The sequence below is a fragment of the Entelurus aequoreus genome, linkage group LG01 (assembly GCF_033978785.1).
Source record: "Entelurus aequoreus isolate RoL-2023_Sb linkage group LG01, RoL_Eaeq_v1.1, whole genome shotgun sequence".
Classification (NCBI taxonomy): Eukaryota; Metazoa; Chordata; class Actinopteri; order Syngnathiformes; family Syngnathidae; genus Entelurus; species Entelurus aequoreus.
In genome coordinates this window covers 90,347,124-90,368,368 of record NC_084731.1, presented here as the reverse complement: position 1 = coordinate 90,368,368, position 21,245 = coordinate 90,347,124, and the positions used below count along the sequence as shown (strand labels likewise).

At 38.6% G+C, this 21,245-nt stretch overlaps 1 protein-coding gene across 2 annotated transcripts in view; it reads right to left on the bottom strand.

The window, feature by feature from the left end:
* ptgfrnb (prostaglandin F2 receptor inhibitor b) overlaps positions 1 to 21,245 on the bottom strand; it is a 168,070-nt gene that overhangs the window by 116,956 nt on the left and 29,869 nt on the right. The window contains exons 2-4 of one of the 2 annotated variants that reach the window (XM_062061599.1): positions 18,014 to 18,126; positions 17,667 to 17,931; positions 4,340 to 4,747 (exon numbers count right to left, since the gene is read on the bottom strand). In XM_062061599.1, the coding sequence (XP_061917583.1) occupies positions 4,340 to 4,747; positions 17,667 to 17,931; positions 18,014 to 18,126 (786 nt within the window). The remainder of the gene's footprint in view (positions 1 to 4,339; positions 4,748 to 17,666; positions 17,932 to 18,013; positions 18,127 to 21,245) is intronic. The other variant, XM_062061609.1, reaches the window with a different exon arrangement.

Sequence of the window (21,245 nt, the reverse complement as noted above, 5' to 3'; positions counted from 1 at the left end):
CAACCCCCCTCTACCACCTAGCCCCCCCCCCCCCCCCCACCTCAACCTCCTCATGCTCTCTCAGGGAGAGCATGTCCCAAATTCCAAGCTGCTGTTTTGAGGCATGTTAAAAAAAATAATGCACTTTGTGACTTCAATAATAAATATGGCAGTGCCATGTTGGCATTTTTTTTCCATAACTTGAGTTGATTTATTTTGGAAAACCTTGTTACATTGTTTAATGCATCCAGCGGGGCATCACAACAAAATTAGGCATAATAATGTGTTAATTCCACGACTGTATATATCGGTATAGGTTGATATCGGAATCGGTAAATAAGAGTTGGACAATATCGGAATATCGGATATAGGCAAAAAAGCCATTATCGGACATCTCTAATGATTAATAATAGTTTGGACAAAATAATACAGGGTTTCCCACACATTCATTTATTTGTGGCGGCCCGCCACGAAAGAATTACGTCCGCCACAAATAAAAAAAATAAATAAATAATAATAATAATAATTTTTAAAAAATATATATATATATATTTTTTTTTTTTTGGTCCTCTCCAGCTTCTCAGGCAAATCATATAGTTGATGTAGATGCCCATATCGGCTGTTCAGATTTACTTTACAAAAGAGAAGTGTAGGATACTTCTCTTGTTGCCTTATTTGTAGTTGACTTTATTAAATGTATTTATATTAGAAACACAACATGTGTATATAACAAAGGGTGCAAAGTCTGCAGGCAGTAGGAAACACATGGTTAAGTGTAGGTAGTAAAACTGATGGCAGTCTAAAGTTCAAGATTTTTGGAGCTCTTTGTTCAGTGGATCAGATTTTTGATGAAGCTCTGTGTCTATCTACCACCACTACTGTTTTCTGTTTATTTGTTACTGACTGTGGCAGGACACCTCTGCCTCTGTTTCACTTTATGTTGCTGGTAAATAATATGGTTGTAGTAGTAGGCTAAAGTTAAATTATTTAGTATGCACTAATTAAAGGGGCAGAGCTTTGAGACATTTTAGCTTTTATATTTTATAAGATATATTTTTTGTAATAACCACAATTAATAAATATATTTCAGTGAATAACTTATTGTTCAAATCTGTATATAAATATGTACATAAAGTGTTGTAATTATATTGTAAAATGGATGGATTGATGGATGGACGTTTAAAACAAAACTGTTATTATTAATTAGTAAGTATACATTTTTTTAGCCTTTTTAGAGAAAATCAAATCATTGTAGTAAATTATGCAAATTACTCCATGATGTCATGGTGACCACGCCCATAGCCACGCCCCCACCGCCACAGGTATCTTGGCAGTTTATGGGAAACACTGTAATACAGCTGGAAATAATGCAATATGTTACTGAATACGTCAGCAGCTAATTTAGGAGCCTTGGTAACTGGTTTTAAAATGATTATATTATAATTTACACACCAAATAATATATCAAGGAGGCTGCAATATATTGCGATATAGATTTTAGGCCATATCGTCCATTCCTAACATTGACACAATGTCAATGTCAACAATCAAAAGCAGTTGGTTTGGAAATTAAAGACGAAGTGCCTGCACAAACTGGAGATATCTTTCACCTGGAACACTTAGACATTGACCAGCAATGGAGAAGTTTTTGCTTCAAGCGCACAGTAGAATGAACTGCATTGATTTTTTTGAAAAGGGAATCGACTTTGATTAAAACTATTGCGGGTCCTTGCTGGGTATCCTCTATCCAACATACTTGGACACAGTCGCCAATGGCAACCTAGAGCGGAGAGCATGCTGGGAGTCTCTGTATGGTGTCTGGGACAGGACAAAACGAGACAAAGCCCAGTCTGTTTGACTTTCCTCATCCTCTTTGCTCAAGTTGCTCAGTCAATAAGAAGCACGACGGTCCCCGGACCTGTGTATTTGTAATTGTGTGGGTTTGTGCATAGCTGTACTCTCAATTTGTTATAAATCACTGATTGTTTTGCAGAACTTAAGAGGATATGGTAACCCAGAAAGATAAAAGATATGGTGACCTGGGCAACCACAATGAAGGAGTGTGTGAGTGTAGGGGCCTCACTAAAACACAATAACACTCCAGCAGTGAGGGTCAGCAGCCTCCTAGGACACAGAGCAAAGGATGCCATTCCAGTGAAGACAGCCACACAACAAAAAGGTCACGTCTCCCATTTTTTCTCCCTTGGCACCCTCCATCCTTCCCCATCGACCACTTTACGCTGTAGCTCAGCAAACATCAAACGCATTGTAGCGTCTTTTATCAGCACAAGTGAGATCATCCTTTTTTTCCCTGCAGGGAAATCATTTACACATTATTGCTGCAACGATGTCAACTCTAATAGCGGTCTAGGATATTCACCAAGGCTCCAAATGCAGTGTTTTAGTACCAAAGGGCTGTATGGACATAGCATCACTAATGTTTAAAGCAGGGGTGTCCAAATAGCGGCCTGGGGCCCATTTGCAGCTCGCAGACAGTTTTGTTGGCTTGCAGCATTTTGTCGGAAAACAACAAAGGTGAAAATGTAAAAAAAATAAAAAATAAATTAAAAAAAAAGAACAAAAACATTATAATATAATGAGAAAAAGCTGATAATTGGTCATTAAAAATAACACACTTAGGGCCTGATTTACTAAAGGTTGTGTGTACTTAAACACGTGCAAACTTGATAGCACACGCAGAGCGGGTCTCCTAAATGTGTGCAAAGTCTCTTAAGCGAGTAGAATAAGGCGATCATCAAAACGGCCACAATACTCGGAGAAAAAAATGCAAATATATAATACATAATGCGCAATGTGGATTTACCAACATCCATTACTGCTTTGGGAGCACTATTTTGCGTTTTATATATACATACATATATATATATACATATATATATATATAAATACATATATATATATAAGGGCTGTGAATCTTTGGGTGTCCCACGATTCGATTCAATATCGATTTTTGGGTCACGATTCGATTCAAAATCGATTTTTTTTTTTTCAATTCTACATGATTCTCGATTCAAAAACTATTTTTTCCTGATTCAAAACGATTCTCTATTCATTCAGTACATAGAATTCCAGCAGGATCTACCCCAGTCTGCTGACATGCAAGCAGAGAAGTAGATTTTTGTAAAAAGCTTTTATAATTGTAAAGGACAATGATTTATCAACTGATTGCAATAATATAAATTTGTTTTAACTATTAAATGAACTAAAAATATGACTTATTTTATCTTTGTGAAAATATTGGACACAGTGTGTTGTCAAGCTTATGAGACGCGATGCAAGTGTAAGCCACTGAGACACTATTGTTCCTTTTTTTGTATTTTTTATAAATGTCTAAAGATAATGTCAATGAGGGATTTTTAATCACTGCTATGTTGAAATTGTAACTAATATTGATAATGTTGTTGATAACATTAATTTTTGTTTCACTACTTTTGGTTTGTTCTGTGTCGTGTTTGTGTCTCCTCTCAATTGCTCTGTTTATTGCAGTTCTGAGTGTTGCTGGGTCGGGTTTGGTTTTGGAATTGGATTGCATTGTTATGGTATTGCTGTGTATTGTTTTGTTGGATTGATTAATTTAAAAAAATTAAAAAATTTAAAATAATTTCAAAACAAAAAAATTAAATCGATTTTTTAAAAATGAGAATCGATTCTGAATCGCACAACGTGAGAATCGCGATTCGAATCGATTTTTTCCCACACCCGTAATATATATATATATATATATATATATATATATATATATATATATATATATATATATATATATATATATATATACACACACACACACACACAATGTGGGCTGTGGGACCCCCCCCATACTATTTTTTTTTTTTTTTTGCATACTTGGACTTTTCAGTTTGCGACGCTTGGTGGAAAAAAGTTTGGACACCCCTGGTTTAAAGCATGGTTCCAACACTGCTCCTGTCTTTTATAGTCGTGGCAGCCAGGAATTTCTCAGGAGAATTAGGTTAAGTTAAAGTTAAAGTTAAAGTACCAATGATTGTCACACACACACTAGGTGTGGTGAAATTTGTCCTCTGCATTTGACCCATCCCCTTGATCACCCCCTGGGAGGTGAGGGGAGCAGTGGGCAGCAGCAGCGTAGCCGCGCCCGGGAATCATTTTTGGTGATTTAACCCCCAATTCCAACCCTTGATGCTGAGTGCCAAGCAGGGAGGTAATGGGTCCCATTTTTATAGTCTTTGGTATGACCCGGCCGGGGTTTGAACTCACAACCTACCGAGAGCACCAAACCAAGGCTAAGCTGAGTAAAAAACCCTACAACACAACCAGTTTGCTTTCATTCTTATAGGTATTATTTTAACACGGTTTCTTACCTGTAGGAATAACAGCAATAGTTCCCATTTCTTTAGCCCTGCCAACAATTTGAATCCATTTGCCTCCATTTTCATGTGTCCACTCTGTTCCATTGCACTCATAAATCCCTTCGTCAGACGTCGTCACTCTGGAAATCACCAGCTCAAACAATCCGTTCTTCCCGGGGGCCAACCGGATGGCTCCGTCAGCGTAGCGCCTGGTGTACTTGGCCCCTGTGACCACGTCCCCCTGAGGGCCAAAAGTCAAAATCTCCTCCGATGTTCCTCCTTTTTTCAGCGACCAGCTAACGGACAGGTACGTGGGTTGGGTGAGTTCCCTGGTGACGTTGCAGGAGAGCGTGAGATCACTACCCTCGTGGATGGCAGACGGCAGGGTCTGAGAGGTGACCTTCAGTGTGTCGGGGATGACTGGCGAAGAAAACAAAATGAGTTCAAATAAAAGTTTGTGCCAAATGTTGAAAGACATACGTTTTTGCTCCTGCCAAGTTCACACATTTTAAGGAAGTGATGTGTCAAACAATACTGAAGTATTGATACATTATGAAACACAAGGAGTGATACAGTCTCTCTCGATATCGCGATATATCCCCTTAACCTCTTAAGGCCCAAGCTGTTTGTTGACATGCTTTTTTTTTATTTCTCTTTGCTATTTGGGCTTATTGGACCCTAATTAGAATAAAAACTAAAAATCATCTTTTGATATGATGTACTTAGTCCATAAGTACACAAACGTGTACTTCATGTGTAGTGGCATGCAAATTTTTATTTTTACACTTTTTTTTTCAAATTCCATTGTATGTTATACTCTTCTGACACCACCAGATAGCAGTAGAAGTGTCCATACGTCGGCATAAGACCCCAATTCAGTAGTGTACACAATTTTGGAAATAAGAGTTAAAAGGTGCTGTCCACGCATGTGGCCACTAAGGCCTTTAAGGAGAAATATGATCAAATCCGTCTTATCTGACCTGGATACTCGTGTTAAACAATGCCAAAAGCATCAAATGCATGCATTTTGGCGTGAGCTTTCACGCAGTCTTGGGGTTTTGCAGTCCGGCTATGTCGTGACATCAGAGCAAGGTGGATGTTTTCATTTAGATAAGTGTTTCTAAACCATTGTTGGGCTGTGAGCGCCGCCTGCTAAATAGAGGGCCGCCAAAAAGTATCTGTATGGGCCGCAGCGATACTCTGTTGTTATACACTTTTCCACCACTTGTGGCTGTAATGACGATCTCAAACAAAAAGAAGTCTGGAGCTAAAGTCAGAGAAAAGTTTCTTAAGCGCAAAAATTATGACTTAAGTGGTGAAACTGTATTTTAATTTGCCCTTTAATTTTATTGACAGTTTGTTTTGGTAACATATATATTATTATTATTTATTAACAACTTAGCTGCATTTTCTTTTTTTATCCTAGCACTACGAAATTGTACATTTATTTGTCATCAGCTTTTATGAGTCTTTTCTCTTGCAGTATATTTGATTAGTATTCATTTTTGTAATTAGCCTGACCTAAGCCTTGATAGTAATCTTTGTGATTAACACATGCTTTAATATGATTTGACAAGGTTTGTACTGTTAAACTGCAAGTATGTTAGATATAATTATTGAATACATGTAAAACCAAGAGAAAGATTACTACGTCAGTGTTAATTTTTGAGTGGGCCTTGTGGCCCTCTGTAGTGAAAAAGTTGGGCCCCGAGGTGAAAGGTTAAGAACCCCTTATTTAGACATTAATAAACCAAGCTCTGAGCTCCTCCCATTTTGCTTCAGGCTGCAAGGAAACACAAAAAAGGTAGGAACAAGTAATGTATTATTTTCACATACCGCATTTTCCAGACTGTAAGGCACACTTAAAATCCTTTTTTCCCCTCAAAACTCTACAGTGCGCCTTATAACCCGGTGCGCCTAATGTACGGAATAATTCTGGTAAAGCTTACCGACCTCGAAGCAATTTTATTTGGTACATGGTGTAATAAGTGTGACCAGTAAATGGCACTCAAACATGTTATATCTCACATTCTATATTGTGTCTTGGAAAAAGGTTGTCATAAACGTTAATTCATTTGAAAAAAATAATACAAAAGATAAAAAAATGTATGCATATGTAAATGTATTCAGTTATAAACATTCATTCACTTTCTTCTTTCCTTCATGGATCTAAACTTTACCGCTCCCGGTATTTTTTTTCTATATTTTTATTGTAATATTTTCAGAATGTGTTTGTTCTATTTTTGGCCAAAGTAAGACAAAGAAAACAAATCGGAAGTTGTCTTTATTTTTTAGTTTTAATGCCATGATTTTAATAGTCCTGCCCGCGTGTGCACAGATTTTCCTCCATGCGGCCCCTGAGCTAAAATGAGTTTGACACCCCTGATCTAAATACATCTAAAAGATGGCAGCAGACGGCGAATGACCATTGAGGAACACCAACACAGCATCAGTCCATCCAGCTACTGAGTGTGCCATACACTCACTGAGGCGTCATTTACCCATCACTAGTTCCAAACTTTCCAAAACAATGCATAGAAGAAGTTAATATTCAGCTGAAGCTTGAATTGATTGACAAAATGCAAATCAAAGTATTGTACAATCCAATTCTCTCAGTACTATGCCTTGAACCAGGGAGTCTGTAAACAGTGGTATTGTGCTCACTGTACAAGTCACTTGTTAACTTTTAACCCAGTTTCAATTTAATTAGCACAATGAATTTTCCCTTCCACAAAGTTGTGATGATGATGATGATGATCGGATCGCTGACAGGAAGTTCTTCTGTAGTTCACTGATCAGTTAAACCGGATTCATGTCTTGTTTTGTGTTGGAAAAAAAAGTAGTAAATAGGGGAAAACAAGACAGGCTAAAGATAAGTGCTGCTTTTGCCTGAGCTGCTCCCTGCGCCCTACTTTTAATTTCAAAGAGAGCCCAACTTCCTGTGAACAATTAGGAACTAAATGTGTCCTGACAGAAACACTTGATAAAATACATTTGGGTAAAATAATCCTGTCTGGAAATCAATCTTTAAATGAACATGTACTGTACTGCAACTACACAATGTCCAACACGTTAAATTAAATAAATCAAGGGAGTGTTGACAAAGGCTAATACTGTATATTCTACGGCATTAAAAAAAAAAGTTTGTTTTTGTCAACATTTAATGTCTCATGCTTAACTATCATACTTATAAACACAAAATACAATAAAGAATTACCCGTAATTTCCGGACTATAAGCCGCACCAGCTAAATTTAGGGGAAAATACAGATTGCTACATATATAAGCCGCACCCGACTATAAGCCGCAGGGTTTTGATGTGTATATAGGGGTTCCTGCTACCACGGAGGGGATTGTCGGGACAGAGATGACTGTTTGGGAACGCAAAGCGTCCCATTTATTAACTATAAATCTTTTAATCATTCAATCAAACTTTCACATCTTTGACATGGCAAACAGCATTCGTGCAGAGTACAAATAATACAACGGTGCAAAGTAATACAAAGTGCTCGCATGTACGTTATCAAAATAACCAGCCTACCGGTATATGAAAAGTCAGTCTTTAATCATTGTGTCATCGTCTTCCTCCTGCGTACTAAAACCACCGAAATCCTCTTCGTCGGTGTCGGAGAAGAACAGGCCGTATATAAGCCGCACTGTTGTATAAGCCGCAGGGACCAGAACGAGGGGAAAAAGTAGCGGCTTATAGTCTAGAAATTACGGTAACTGAAAATACCTGATTTTTACTCTTAAAACCTCTCTCTGATGTACTGTAGCTGGTAACTGTCATTTGTAAGTAAAAGCATATTTTATCCTGCAGTTGTATTCCATCATCTGCCTACTTCCTCTACACCAATGTTTTTCAACCTTTTTTGAGCCAAGGCACATTTTTTGCGTTGAAAAAATCCGGAGGCACACCCCCAGCAGAAATCATTAAAAAAACGAAACTCAGTTGACAGTAAAAAGTCATCGCAATTGTTGGATATGACTATAAACCATAACCTAGCATGCATCACTATAGCTCTTGTCATAAAGTAGGTGTATTGTCACGACCTGTCACATCACGCCGTGACTTATTTTGAGTTTTTTGCTGTTTTCCTGTGTGTTGTGTTTTAGTTCTTGTCTTGCGCTCCTATTTTGGTGGCTTTTTCTCTTTTTTTGGTATTTTCCTGTAGCAGTTTCATATCTTCCTTTGAGCGATATTTACCGCATTTACTTTGTTTTAGCAATCAAAAATATTTCAGTTGTTTTTATCCTTCTTTGTGGGGACATTGTTGATTGTCATGTCATGTTCGGATGTACTTTGTAGACGCCGTCTTTGCTCCACAGTAAGTCTTTGCTGTCGTCCAGCATTCTGTTTTTGTTTACATTGTAGCCATTTCAGTTTTAGTTTCGTTCTGCATAGCCTTCCCTAAGCTTGAATGCCTTTTTTAGGGGCACTCACCTTTTGATATTTTTGGTTTAAGCATTAGACACCTTTTTACCTGCACGCTGCCTCCCGCTGTTTCCGACATCTACAAAACAATTAGTTACTGGCTGCCACCTACTGATATGGAAGAGTATTACACAGTTACTCTGCCGAGCTCTAGGCAGCACCGACACTCAACAACACATAATTTGCAGACTATAATTACTGGTTTGCAAAAAATATGTTTAACTCCAATAGGTGAAACATGATTATCTCCCACGGCACACCAGACTGTATCTCATGGCACACTAGTGTGCCGTGGCACAGTGGTTGAAAATACACTGCTCTACACAACAGCCACGGCACAAACACGTTGATCTGTGGCGTCCGTGCTTTCTCGTGGAGTAACGAATTCCTCATTCACAGAATTCGGTGTTGAGCCGAAATTAGCCGCTTCTTTGAAAAAAAGGCGGTGTCTATTGATTCACGCTGCCGCATCAAAAAAATTATTCCTTAAGTTTCAAAACGACGATTTAGATATCAAATAAAATACAGTATACATATAATAGGATAATCACTTATTTGTAGCACCAATGGCAAGTCAACTCTTCATATTTAAAAGGTAGCTCATTTCGACATATCAGCTTCCGGTCAACTTCCCCTGTTTACACTTTATTGAACTGTGCATGCAAGTGAAGTGAAGTGAATTATCTTTATATAGCACTTTTTCTCTAGTGACTCAAAGCGCTTTACATAGTGAAAACCCAATATCTAAGTTACATTTAAACCAGTGTGGGTGGCACTGGGAACAGGTGGGTAAAGTGTCTTGCCCAAGGACACAACTGAAGCCACTAGGATGGCGGAAGCGGGGATCGAACCTGGAACCCTCAAGTTGCTAGCACGGCCGCTCTACCAACCGAGCTATACCGCCCCGATTCAATAATGTTATTTGATATTTTACGGTGCAGCCACATGTTTAGCTAATATAGACACTTACATCATGTGTTACCTTCATAATAACACTTATATAAGACTTTTACAGGCGGATCGGTGCGGCGTCTTCAGTAATGCGGACGCTGTATCGATCCGTTGTGGTGAAGAAGGAGCTGAGCCGAAAGGCAAAGCTCTCAATTTACCGGTCGATCTACGTTCCCATCCTCACCTATGGTCACGAGCTTTGGGTTATGACCGAAAGGACAAGATCACGGGTACAAGCGGCCGAAATGAGTTTCCTCCGCCGGGTGGCGGGGCTCTCCCTTACAGATAGGGTGAGAAGCTCTGCCATCCGGGAGGAGCTCAAAGTAAAGCCGCTGCTCCTCCACATCGAGAGGAGCCAGATGAGGTGGTTCGGGCATCTGGTCAGGATGCCACCCGAACGCCTCCCTAGGGAGGTGTTTAGGGCACGTCCGACCGGTAGGAGGCCACGGGGAAGACCCAGGACACGTTGGGAAGACTATGTCTCCCGGCTGGCCTGGGAACGCCTCGGGATCCCCCGGGAAGAGCTGGACGAAGTGGCTGGGGAGAGGGAAGTCTGGGTTTCCCTGCTTAGGCTGCTGCCCCCGCGACCCGACCTCGGATAAGCGGAAGAAGATGGATGGATGGATGAAGACTTTTAAATTTTTGGGGCTCCAGACAGATTTTTTTTAAATATTTTTGGTCCAATATGGCTCTTTCAACATTTTGGGTTGCCGACCCCTGACCTAGAGTGTGAAAAAGGCCTAAATGTAGTCTTTGACCCATATTATGAAGAAGGTAATAATCAATTAGGACCTACAAAGTAAGTTGTATACTCTGAAAAAAACATTATGGGATACTAGATTCAAGAGTGAGTTGTGGTCAGGGTGGCTATGATGTGAACGTTGACGACAGATAGCCAAGGCGGAAAAAAATAATAATCTACGTTTTGCACTATCAATTAAAATTAGCCTGAACTGAGATTTCAAACCCGCAGCGACCTCTACTTCACTCGTTTCTTACATAACCAAACACCCTTAGTGCGCAGTGTGTGTGTGAATGTACGTGCAACAATGACGTGCAGTGCACAAGTCTCGACTGGTACACACCCTGCAGCGGCAAATCCGACTCATCTCAGTGAACAACTGAGTGTCTCCCTCACACACACACACAAGAATATTCTTTGCCTTGTTCGAAGCAAAGTGTACATGCGCACGTACTCGCACAGGCTGCCACCAAGTTAATTCTGGTCTAAATTTAACAAGGTGTCTGGGGTGCCGTGCTGGGGAACAGCTGAACATGACGGCGCATTACCCAGCTAAATAACTGGCTATCAGATAACAACACTTTTTGTGTCAAATATGTTTAAGAACAGCCAAATACGGATCTCTTTCTTTCTGTATGTTCGGGCTGAGGATAACAGTTCAATCACACCAACAGAGCTCAAATATTCAGGGAGTTTGGGTAACCGCAGGCCAGAAACCTAATTAAACTCAGATGAAAATCTTTTTTCAGAAAATAGACAGCGTTACGCAGGATTAAGCTGGCAGAGCGTCATAAAACCAATTCCCATAAAATCAACCATATTGATTAAGGCAGTGTTTTTCAACCACTGTGCCGTGAGATACAGTCTGGTGTGCCGTGGGAGATTATGTAATTTTACCTATTTGGGTTAAAAATATTTTTTTGCAAACCAGTAATTATAATCCGCAAATAATGTGCCGTTGTTGAGTGTCTGTACTGTCAAGAGCTCGGCAGAGTAACCGTGTCATACTCTTCCATATCAGTAGGTGGCAGCAGGTAGGTAATTGCTATGTGGATGTCGGGAACATGGTTTTGTCGTGATCACAATATGCAGACGACAGGGGGAGGCAGCGTGCAGGTAAAAAGGTATCGAACGCTTAAACCAAAAATAAACAAAAGGCGAGTGCCGCCAAGAAAAGGCATTGAAGCTTAGGGATGGCTATGCAGAACGAAACTAAAACTGAACTGGCTGCAAAGTAAACAAAAACAGAATGCTGTACGACAGCAAAGACTTACAGCATGTGGAGCAGACGGTGTCCACAAAGTACATCCGTACATGACATGACAATCAACAATGTCCCCACAAAGAAGGATAGCGTACGCACAACTTAAATAGTCTAGATTGCGAAAACAAAGCTGGTGCGGGGAATAGCATTCCAGGAAGACATGAAACTGCTACAGGGAAATACCAACAAAAGAGGAAAAGTCACCAAAATAGGAGCGCAAGACGAGAACTAAAACACAAACTCAATATAAGTCACGACGTGATGTGACAGGTCGTGACAGTACACCTACTTTGAGACAAGAGCTATAGTGATGCATGGTTGGTTATGGTTTAAAGTCATATCCAACAATTGCGACAACAACTTTTTATTGTCTACTGAGTTTCATTTTTTGATGATTTCTGCTGGTGGAGTGCCTCCGGATTTTTTCAATGAAAAAAATGCGCCTTAACTCAAAAAAGGTTGAAAAACACTGGATTAAGGATGTGCCGATCGATCGGCCGTCACTCAGTATCGTACGATTTTCGTGAAAAAGTATGTGATCGCCATTGCCGATTAATGTCTTTCAATGCAAATCAGAAACGCTAATCCCTTCTGGCTAATATTAGTTTTTTGTCCGCCGGCTGACAAGCTATTATTTCAGTGTAGAAACGCTCCTCTGAGATAATAATAATCACCACCATTGCGGCAAATAAACTGCATTTATTAGTATCTTAAGTACCGTATTTTTCGGAGTATAAGTCGCTCCGGAGTATAAATCGCACCGGCCGAAAATGCATAATAAAGAAGGAAAAAAACATATGTAAGTCGCACTGGAGTATAAGTCGCATTTTTTGGGGACATTTATTTGATAAAACCCAACACCAAGAATAGACATTTAAAAGGCAATTTAAAATAAATAAAGAATAGTGAACAACAGGCTGAATAAGTGTACGTTATATGACGCATAAATAACCAACTGAGAACGTGCCTGGTATGTTAACGTAACATATTATGGTAAGAGTCATTCAAATAACTAACATATAGAACATGCTATACGTTTACCAAACAATCTGTCACTCCTAATCGCTAAATCCCATGAAATCTTATACGTCTAGTCTCTTACGTGAATGAGCTAAATAATGTTATTTGATATTTTACGGTAATGTGTTAATAATTTCACACATAAGTCACTTCTGAGTATAAGTCGCACCCCCGGCCAAACTATGAAAAAAACTGTGACTTATAGTCCGAAAAATACGGTATCATTATCAAGTATTAGAACGAGGCTAAACATGTTACACACCAAGAGCAAGCAGGAGTCGACTTGCTAGCTAAGATAGACGCTAAGATAGGTTAAAAAAAAAAAAGCAGAAGAAATGAGTGCCTAGTAGGGTCGTACGGTATAGTACCGCGATACTAATGAATCATATTCGGTACTAAACCGCCTCTAAAAAGTACCGGTCCCCCACCCGTTGTGTCATGCAGAACGCCCTCAGGAAGAGTTGCTGTAAGACATGGCTAGCTAGCTAGCGGCAAATGTCTGACCGCAGTCAGCAGTGTTGTAGCTACTTCAATATCATTAATCCTTGTTTCCATGGAGACAAATCAAGTATGATTATTTCAAGTATCAGCCCTGAAGGACGTGTGACAGCTATACCTGCTTCACTACACACCGCAGCCATGATAATGGATGAGAGAAAACGTGTCTATAGTTGACAAAATCAAGACAAGATTTCAATCCGGGGCGCTACTATATAAACAAACGCCATTGGTGGATCTACACCTAACATCCACTGTGATGATACCAAGTACTGGAGTGTATCTAGTCGATACTACTATGATTACATCGATATTTTTTAGCATCGCAAAATCTTCTTTCGTTTTTTTTTTAATTTATATTATGTTTATAAAGTCAGGAAATATGTCCCTGGACACATGAGGACTCTGAATATGACCAATGTATGATCCTTTAACGACTTGGTGTCGGATTAGTACCCAAATTTGTGGTATAATCCAAAACTAATGTAAAGCATCCAAACAACATAAGAATAAGTGATTATTACATTTTAACAGAAATGAAGATAGAACATGTTAAAACAGAAAATAAAGCAGATATTAACAGTAAATTAACAAGTAGATTAATAATTCATTTTCTACCACTTGTCCTTAATAATGTTGACCAAATAATAGAATGATAAATGACACAATATGTTACTGCATATGTCAGCAGCGAAATTAGGAGTCTTTGTTTGTTACTTACTGCTAAAAGACAAGTTGTCTTGTATGTTCACTATTTTATTTAAGGATAATAAGAAACATATGGATAATAAGAAACATATGTTTAAGGTACCGTAAGATTTGTTGTTAAAATAAAGCCAATAATGACTTTTTGTGGTGTCCTTTTTTTTTTAGAAAAGTACCAAAAAATTTTGGTACCGGTACCAAAATATTGGTATCGGGACAACACTATTGCCTAGTAAAGTTTTAGAAGTGTAGATGGAAGTGTGTTACAGCAGAGAGTAAGCAGGTATTAACAGGAAATTAACAAGTATATTAATAAGAGTCAAACGAGAGGATAATATAACAACAACTGTTGCCTGTTCATGACCGATCCGTAAATTGGTAGCGTCGAAACCAAGGGTAATATCAGGATATAATGAATACTAGGGTGATCACATAATAATATTTTTGTTTTCTCAATATATATGTATTTTTGGTTTTTGGTAGGGATGTCCGATAATGGCTTTTTTGCCGATATTCCGATATTGTCCAACTCTTAATTACCGATATCAACCGATACCGATATATACAGTCGTGGAATTAACACATTATGCCTAATTTGGACAACCAGGTATGGTGAAGATAAGGTCCTTTTTTTAAAAATTAATAAAATAAGATAAATAATTAAAAATATTTTCTTGAATAAAAAAGAAAGTAAAACAATATATAAACAGTTACATAGAAACTAGTAATTAATGAAAATGAGTAAAATTCACTGTTAAAGGTTAGTACTATTAGTGGACCAACAGCACGCACAATCATGTGTGCTTACGGACTGTATCCCTTGCAGACTGTATTGATATATAATGTAGGAACCAGAATATTAATAACAGAAAGAAACAACATTTTTGTGTGAATGAGTGTAAATGGGGGAGGGAGGTTTTTTAGGTTGGTGCACTAATTGTAAGTGTATCTTGTGTTTTTTATGTTGATTTAATTTAAAAAAAGATATAAAAAAAAAGATACAGATAATAAAAAAAACAATACCGATCATTTCCGACAATTCTAGTTTTTGGTAATGTTTACAAATTCAAGGAAGAATTCCCTGGACACAAGAGGACTTTGAGGGCAAAACTGATTTTAATGAGCTACAATGCGGTAGTTATGGATTTAGTGTAGTTTTTGTGTACTATTGGCTTTGTTTTGCGCAAACAATTGTATGTAATAGAAGAGAAGAAGGAACCGGTTGAATCGTTGTGCTGATCTTGTTATACAGTCAGTAGCTGAGTTTCCATTGCAGTTTTTGGCAAAATAAAAGCGATATTTGTAAAGATTTGGACAAAATACATTTCCATTAAAAGGTGTTTTGCATCATGGGCCGTAATTCTCGTAAATTCTCAACCTGTGAGACTCTACTTTGAGGAAAATGGATGCTTTGAGATCCCGTGGTTTTGGAGCCGTGATTACAACTGCAACCACAGCTGTTGCCGTGATTGTCAATGGAAGACGAAGGCAGCGGGTGATGGCTCAAAAAGGCAACGTCCTTACGTGTGGCAGCAGTCACTAATAAGGGATTTTTGGGAGAGAACCGTGAACGAGGAATTAACAGAGACACATCACGTCCTTTGTTTAGGTGCCATGGAAATGCGAAAAAGGTTTTCCCATCAGTCTTTTGCGACACACTTCAAAATCGAAACGTCTGGAAAAACTACCTCATGAGAGCATAAAAATGTTTTTAGAAATATGGGTGTTTCCATTACCAGTTTCTTAGTGTGATATTTAGGTTTTGCGAATTTCTAGGGGTAATGGAAACACAGCTACTCGCACTCACAACAAACACATTGAACAATTTACAGTTATTACTGTCGTAGTGTTGTCGCGATACCAATATTTTGGTACCGGTACCGGAGCCAAAATTATTTTGATACTTTTCGGTACTTTTCTAAATAAAGGGTACCACAAAAAATTGCATTATTGGCTTTATTTTAACAAAAAATCTTACGGTACATTAAACATATGTTTCTTATTGCAAGTTTGTCCGTAAATAAAATGGTGAACATACAAGACAACTTGTCTTATAGTAGTAAGTAAACAAACAAAGGCTCCTAATTTAGCTGCTGACATATGCAGTAACATATTGTGTCATTTATCATTCTATTATATTGTCAACATTATTAAGGACAAGTAGTAGAAAATTCATTATTAATGTACTTGTACATTTACGGTTATTATCTGCTTACTTTCTCTTTTAACATGTTCTCTCTACACTTCTGTTAAAATGTAATAATCACTTATTCTTCTGTTGTTTGGATACATTACATTAGTTTTGGATGATACCACAAATTTGGGTATCAATCAGATACCAAGTCGTTACAGGATCATACATTGGTCATATTCAAAGTCCTCATGTGTCCAGGGACATATTTCCTGAGTTTATAAACATAATACGAATTTTAAAAAAAACGAAAGAAGATGTTGTAATGCCAAAAAATATTTACGTAATCATAGTAGTATCGACTAGAAACGCTATTGTACTTGGTATCATTACAGCGGATGTTAGGTGTAGATCCACCCATGGCGTTTTTTTAAATTTTGACGCCAGTGAGCTACGGTGTGTAGTGAAGCATGTTTAGCTATTCCTCGTCCTGCAGGGATGATACTTGTAAGAAACGTACTTTATTTGTCGCCATGGAGGCGAGGATTAGTGATTTAGATGTAGCTAAAACACTGCAGATGGCGGATGGACGTTAGCTAGCTAGCTAGCAAGCCATGTCTGAAAGCACCTCTTCCTGTGGGTGTTTCAGTGTTATAACTTCACCTTTGCTAGTTTTTAAGCCAAAATGTGTCCGTTCTCCCTTTTCTGTCTACACACCGTGTCTGCTTGTAAGTACTCCGTGATTGTGCGCTACCGAACATGATCCTCTGCTCGTAAGCCAGCAATGACACAACGTGACGACAACAGGGGTGCGGGACCGGTACTTTTCAGAGGCGGTATAGTACCGAATATGATTCATTAGTATCGCGGTACTATACTAACACCGGTATACCGTACAACCCTATACTGTACATGTGACCGGTATCGGTATGAATATCAGCCACTCACTCATGGATGATCGGTATCGGAATCGGAACAATCCTAAAATTGATGCCAACAGTGGAAATCCCCTTTCATCATTATATTTTTGATACATGCACAACACATAATTTCACACATTTTTTTATGTTAATTTAAACCTTTGCCAATCATTAATTGTTTTCCCCTTTTGGTGAAGTAAAGATTTTCAAGCTGGTTTAGTGAACAACTAGTCCTACTTGGGGAGTGGTGACATTCGAATATACTGGAAAGTGACAATAAAAAAAAGAGATCCAATTCATGACTTTGTGGGAAAAAGGCTTACTGTATTGAAGTGAGCTGTTGTCCACACTGAGTCTATTGTACATCTTAGCTGACTAAACTTCCTGGAGTTCCTGTATCATTCTTGGCCAAGAGGGCCTACCTGACATTTGTATGAAGTGTGTGCATGGACATGAAAGCCAAAATATAAGCCATAACCTGTTTAAAGTGTGTGTGCATGCATGTGTGGTGGGGTTTAAACATGTTTAGTAGAGCATTGCTAAGTCATGGCACCGGCTGTTAAATGAACCGTAGGCAGAGACACACACACACACACACACACAAACCAAAACTAGCTCGTCTGGTCTAAAGCTTTACTAATTACAACACACACGCAGGCACACACACACCTCACCCATACCAATGAGTTGGACATGAGCGTCGTAGTTTCCACTTTGGACAGAGTCGGTGCTTGGCGTTAGGCATTGGTACAAGCCGGCGTCTTGCGACTTGGCCTCCGCTATCTTTAGCTCCACCACGTTGTCCTGGAGACGCATCACGGAGATATCACCTGACGCCACGCGTTTGGTAAGTGACTGGTCGGAGAAGACGCTGTCAAAGGTGGAGATGATCTTTATGCTCTGCACGTTTGCCTCCCGAGACATCATCCAATCAAAGTCCTTGATGACGGCGGAGGAGAGCCACACGTCAATAAAGGCAAAATACAAACAGTTGCCCTGATAAGTGGTGCATGGTACTCACCTGCTCACGTGGCCCCATGTAGTCAGTGACATCACACCTGATGGAGACTGGCTGACTCTCCACGCGAATCAACGGGCCTGGAGGCACTGTCACCACCCGGGCTAAGCTCCCACCTTGAGATAGACATTAAAGAACAATACACACAATCACATACTGCAGTGATGGTTACCTAATGGATTCTGTACCAAGTCCCAATACATGGGAATCGATACCGATACTCAACGGTACCAATTTTTGGTACTTCTGTGTGTAGACCAACAAATGTTACAGATTCCCAAGGGAAATTGTTCATATTTAACATCGAGGTGAGCTGATAAAGATAAATGTGTTGACCAGTTATTCTTAGATTTGTTTGCACTTCTTCTGTACACTCATTTGCAGGGGTTATATAGTAGAATTTACAGGTTGTTACAATTCTAAGAAGTTGGATGGAAATAGTGTATTGGCTAAGATGCGATGCCTCGTCAGGGAGCAGTCTTTGCCATTAAGCTAAATCTGAACTTTTGTTGCATCCTGAAATGTGTTTGTATCCTAAATATTGCACTTAAAGAGCAGCTGTGTGATTGTACCATATATCTTAGTTGTAGTTTAAATTACCAAATTTAGAGGTGTTGAAATCATCATGTAAAAGCACTAATGCAGAAGCATGTCCTTCGCAAAACCAACATATTTTAAAAAATACTGTTTTCTATGAGGCATACTTGCTTTGTTGGCATGGAAAATTGCAACATTACATAGAGCCTGTCAATTATTTGTGCCGGCCAAGTCCAGTGTTTCCCACGCATTCATTTATTTGTTGCGGCCCGCCACGAAAGAATTACGTCCGCCACAAATAAATAAATAAAAAAATACGAAATTTAAAAAAAAATAAAAAAAATAATATTTTTTTTTTTTGTCCTGTCCAGCTTTTCAGGCAAATCATGTAGTTGATGTAGATGCCCATATCGGCTGTTCAAATTTACTTTACAAAAGAGAAGTGTAGGATACTTCTCGTGTTGCCTTATTTGTATTTGACTTTATTAAATGTATTTATATTATCATTTGGTGCAGCCGGGCCGGAGCAGGAGGGGATAGAAAGAGACAAAAAAGAAGACAGAGAGGGAAATTGTGGGGACAAGAGGGGGATTAGACAGAGAGACAAAAACAACAACAGCAAACACAACAACAACAATAGAGCAACATCAGCAAATACGACATGTACAAATATGATGGTAAGTAATAGCAAATAAGCAGTTAGCGAAAATAAAACACAATACAGAAATGACAATGAGCATTTTTACACTACAAATGGAGCAATACAAATACCAATAGAAATAGCGCTATTGATAATGAACAATACCAATACTTTACCTTTATTATCAACAATACAGTTGTTCAAATGCAACAATACATATACCTGTACATAATGATAACTTGAGATACGAAAGAATGCAGAAAAATGGAGGGGAAGAAAGAGAAGCAACCTACATTAACCTTGTAGATTGCTATAGTAACAATAGATTAAGCTTTGTCAGTGGATCAGATGTTTGATGAAGCTCTGTGTCTATCTACCACCATTACTGTTTTCTGTTTATTTGTTACTGACTGTGGCAGGACATCTCTGCCTCTGTTTCACTTTATGTTGCTGGTAAATAATATGGTTGTAGTAGTAGGCTAAAGTTAAATTATTTAGTATGCACTAATTAAAGGGGCAGAGCTTTAAGAGACATTTTAGCTTTTATATTTTATAAGATATATTTTTTGTAAGAACCACAATTAATAAATATATTTCAGTGAATAACTTATTGTTCAAATCTGTATATAAATATGTACATAAAGTGTTGTAATTATATTGTAAAATGGATGGATGGATGGATGGATGGATGGATGGATGGATGGATGGACGTTTAAAACAAAACTGTTATTATTAATTAGTAAGTATACATTTTTTTAGCCTTTTTAGAGAAAATCATATCATTGTAGTAAATTATGCAAATTACTCGATGATGTCATGGTGACCACGCCCATAGCCACGCCCCCACCGCCACAGGTATCTTGGCAGTTTATGGGAAACACTGAAGTCTGCAACCAATGTACGGCTGGGCGATATGGCCTTTTTTTAATATCTCAATATTTTTAGGCCATGTCACGATACACGATATATATCTCGATATTTTGCCTTAGCCTTGAATGAACACTTGATGCATATAATCACAGCAGTATGATGATTCTATGTGTCTACATTAAAACATTCTTGTTCATACTGCATTAATATATGCTCATTTTAAACTTTCATGCAGAGAAGGAAATCACAACTAAGTCAATTGACCAAAACTGTATTAATTAAACAGTTATTAAGCAATGGCACAAACATTCATGTAATTCCAAAAGAGAAAGTGCAAGATTGTCAGACATTTTAAAACAAGCTATTAGTGCACTTTTGTGCATGATGTCACTAAGGTGACATATGAAAACAACACTACATTAAAGTGCAGTTTTTGTACAGAACGCCACTACAATAGTTTAAAACAAATAAAGTGCACTTTTGTGCATGATGTCATACAAGATATTTCAATAACTGTCAAATAAAAATTAGCTGCATAAAAGGAAATCAAATAGTGTATGTCCTTCGCTATGTGGTAGGTTCCTGCGGACGTTATCTCCTTCTGTTGTTGACTATTTTTTTCATACGGTGTTGATCTGGAAATGGTTGCTTGGGCATTTTGTGGGTGTGGCACTGGCCGGAGACGTTGACATGCGGAGTTTCAAGCACTCCTTATTCTCTAGCGGGTGACTTTTCAAATGATGCTACATATTAGCAGTAATGCTACTTTTTGTAGCAACGCTTTTGCCCCACACTTGACAAATTATGGTTGTCTGTTCGACATATTCCCGCTTGAAGCCAAACCCCCGCCAGACGATGGACCCCCTGCTGTTTTTCTTGGGAATTAATTCTTCCTTCATTTGTTACCAGATTCGCAGCTTCTTTCTCTCGTATTACCACTCGCAACACAGCTAACGTTACCCATGCCGCTTCCTCTCTGCTCCGCGAGGGCGTATACGTATGTGACGTATGTAAGAAGGTGCGCTTGTTTTATGTCTCTGTGAGAAGCAGAGACAAGAAAGAGTGATAAAAGTCTGTAGTGTAATGCCCGCAGCTAAAAGCAACTGCGCGAGAACGTATACTCGAATATCACGATATAGTCATTTTCTATATCGCACAGAGACAAACCCGCGATATATCGAGTATATT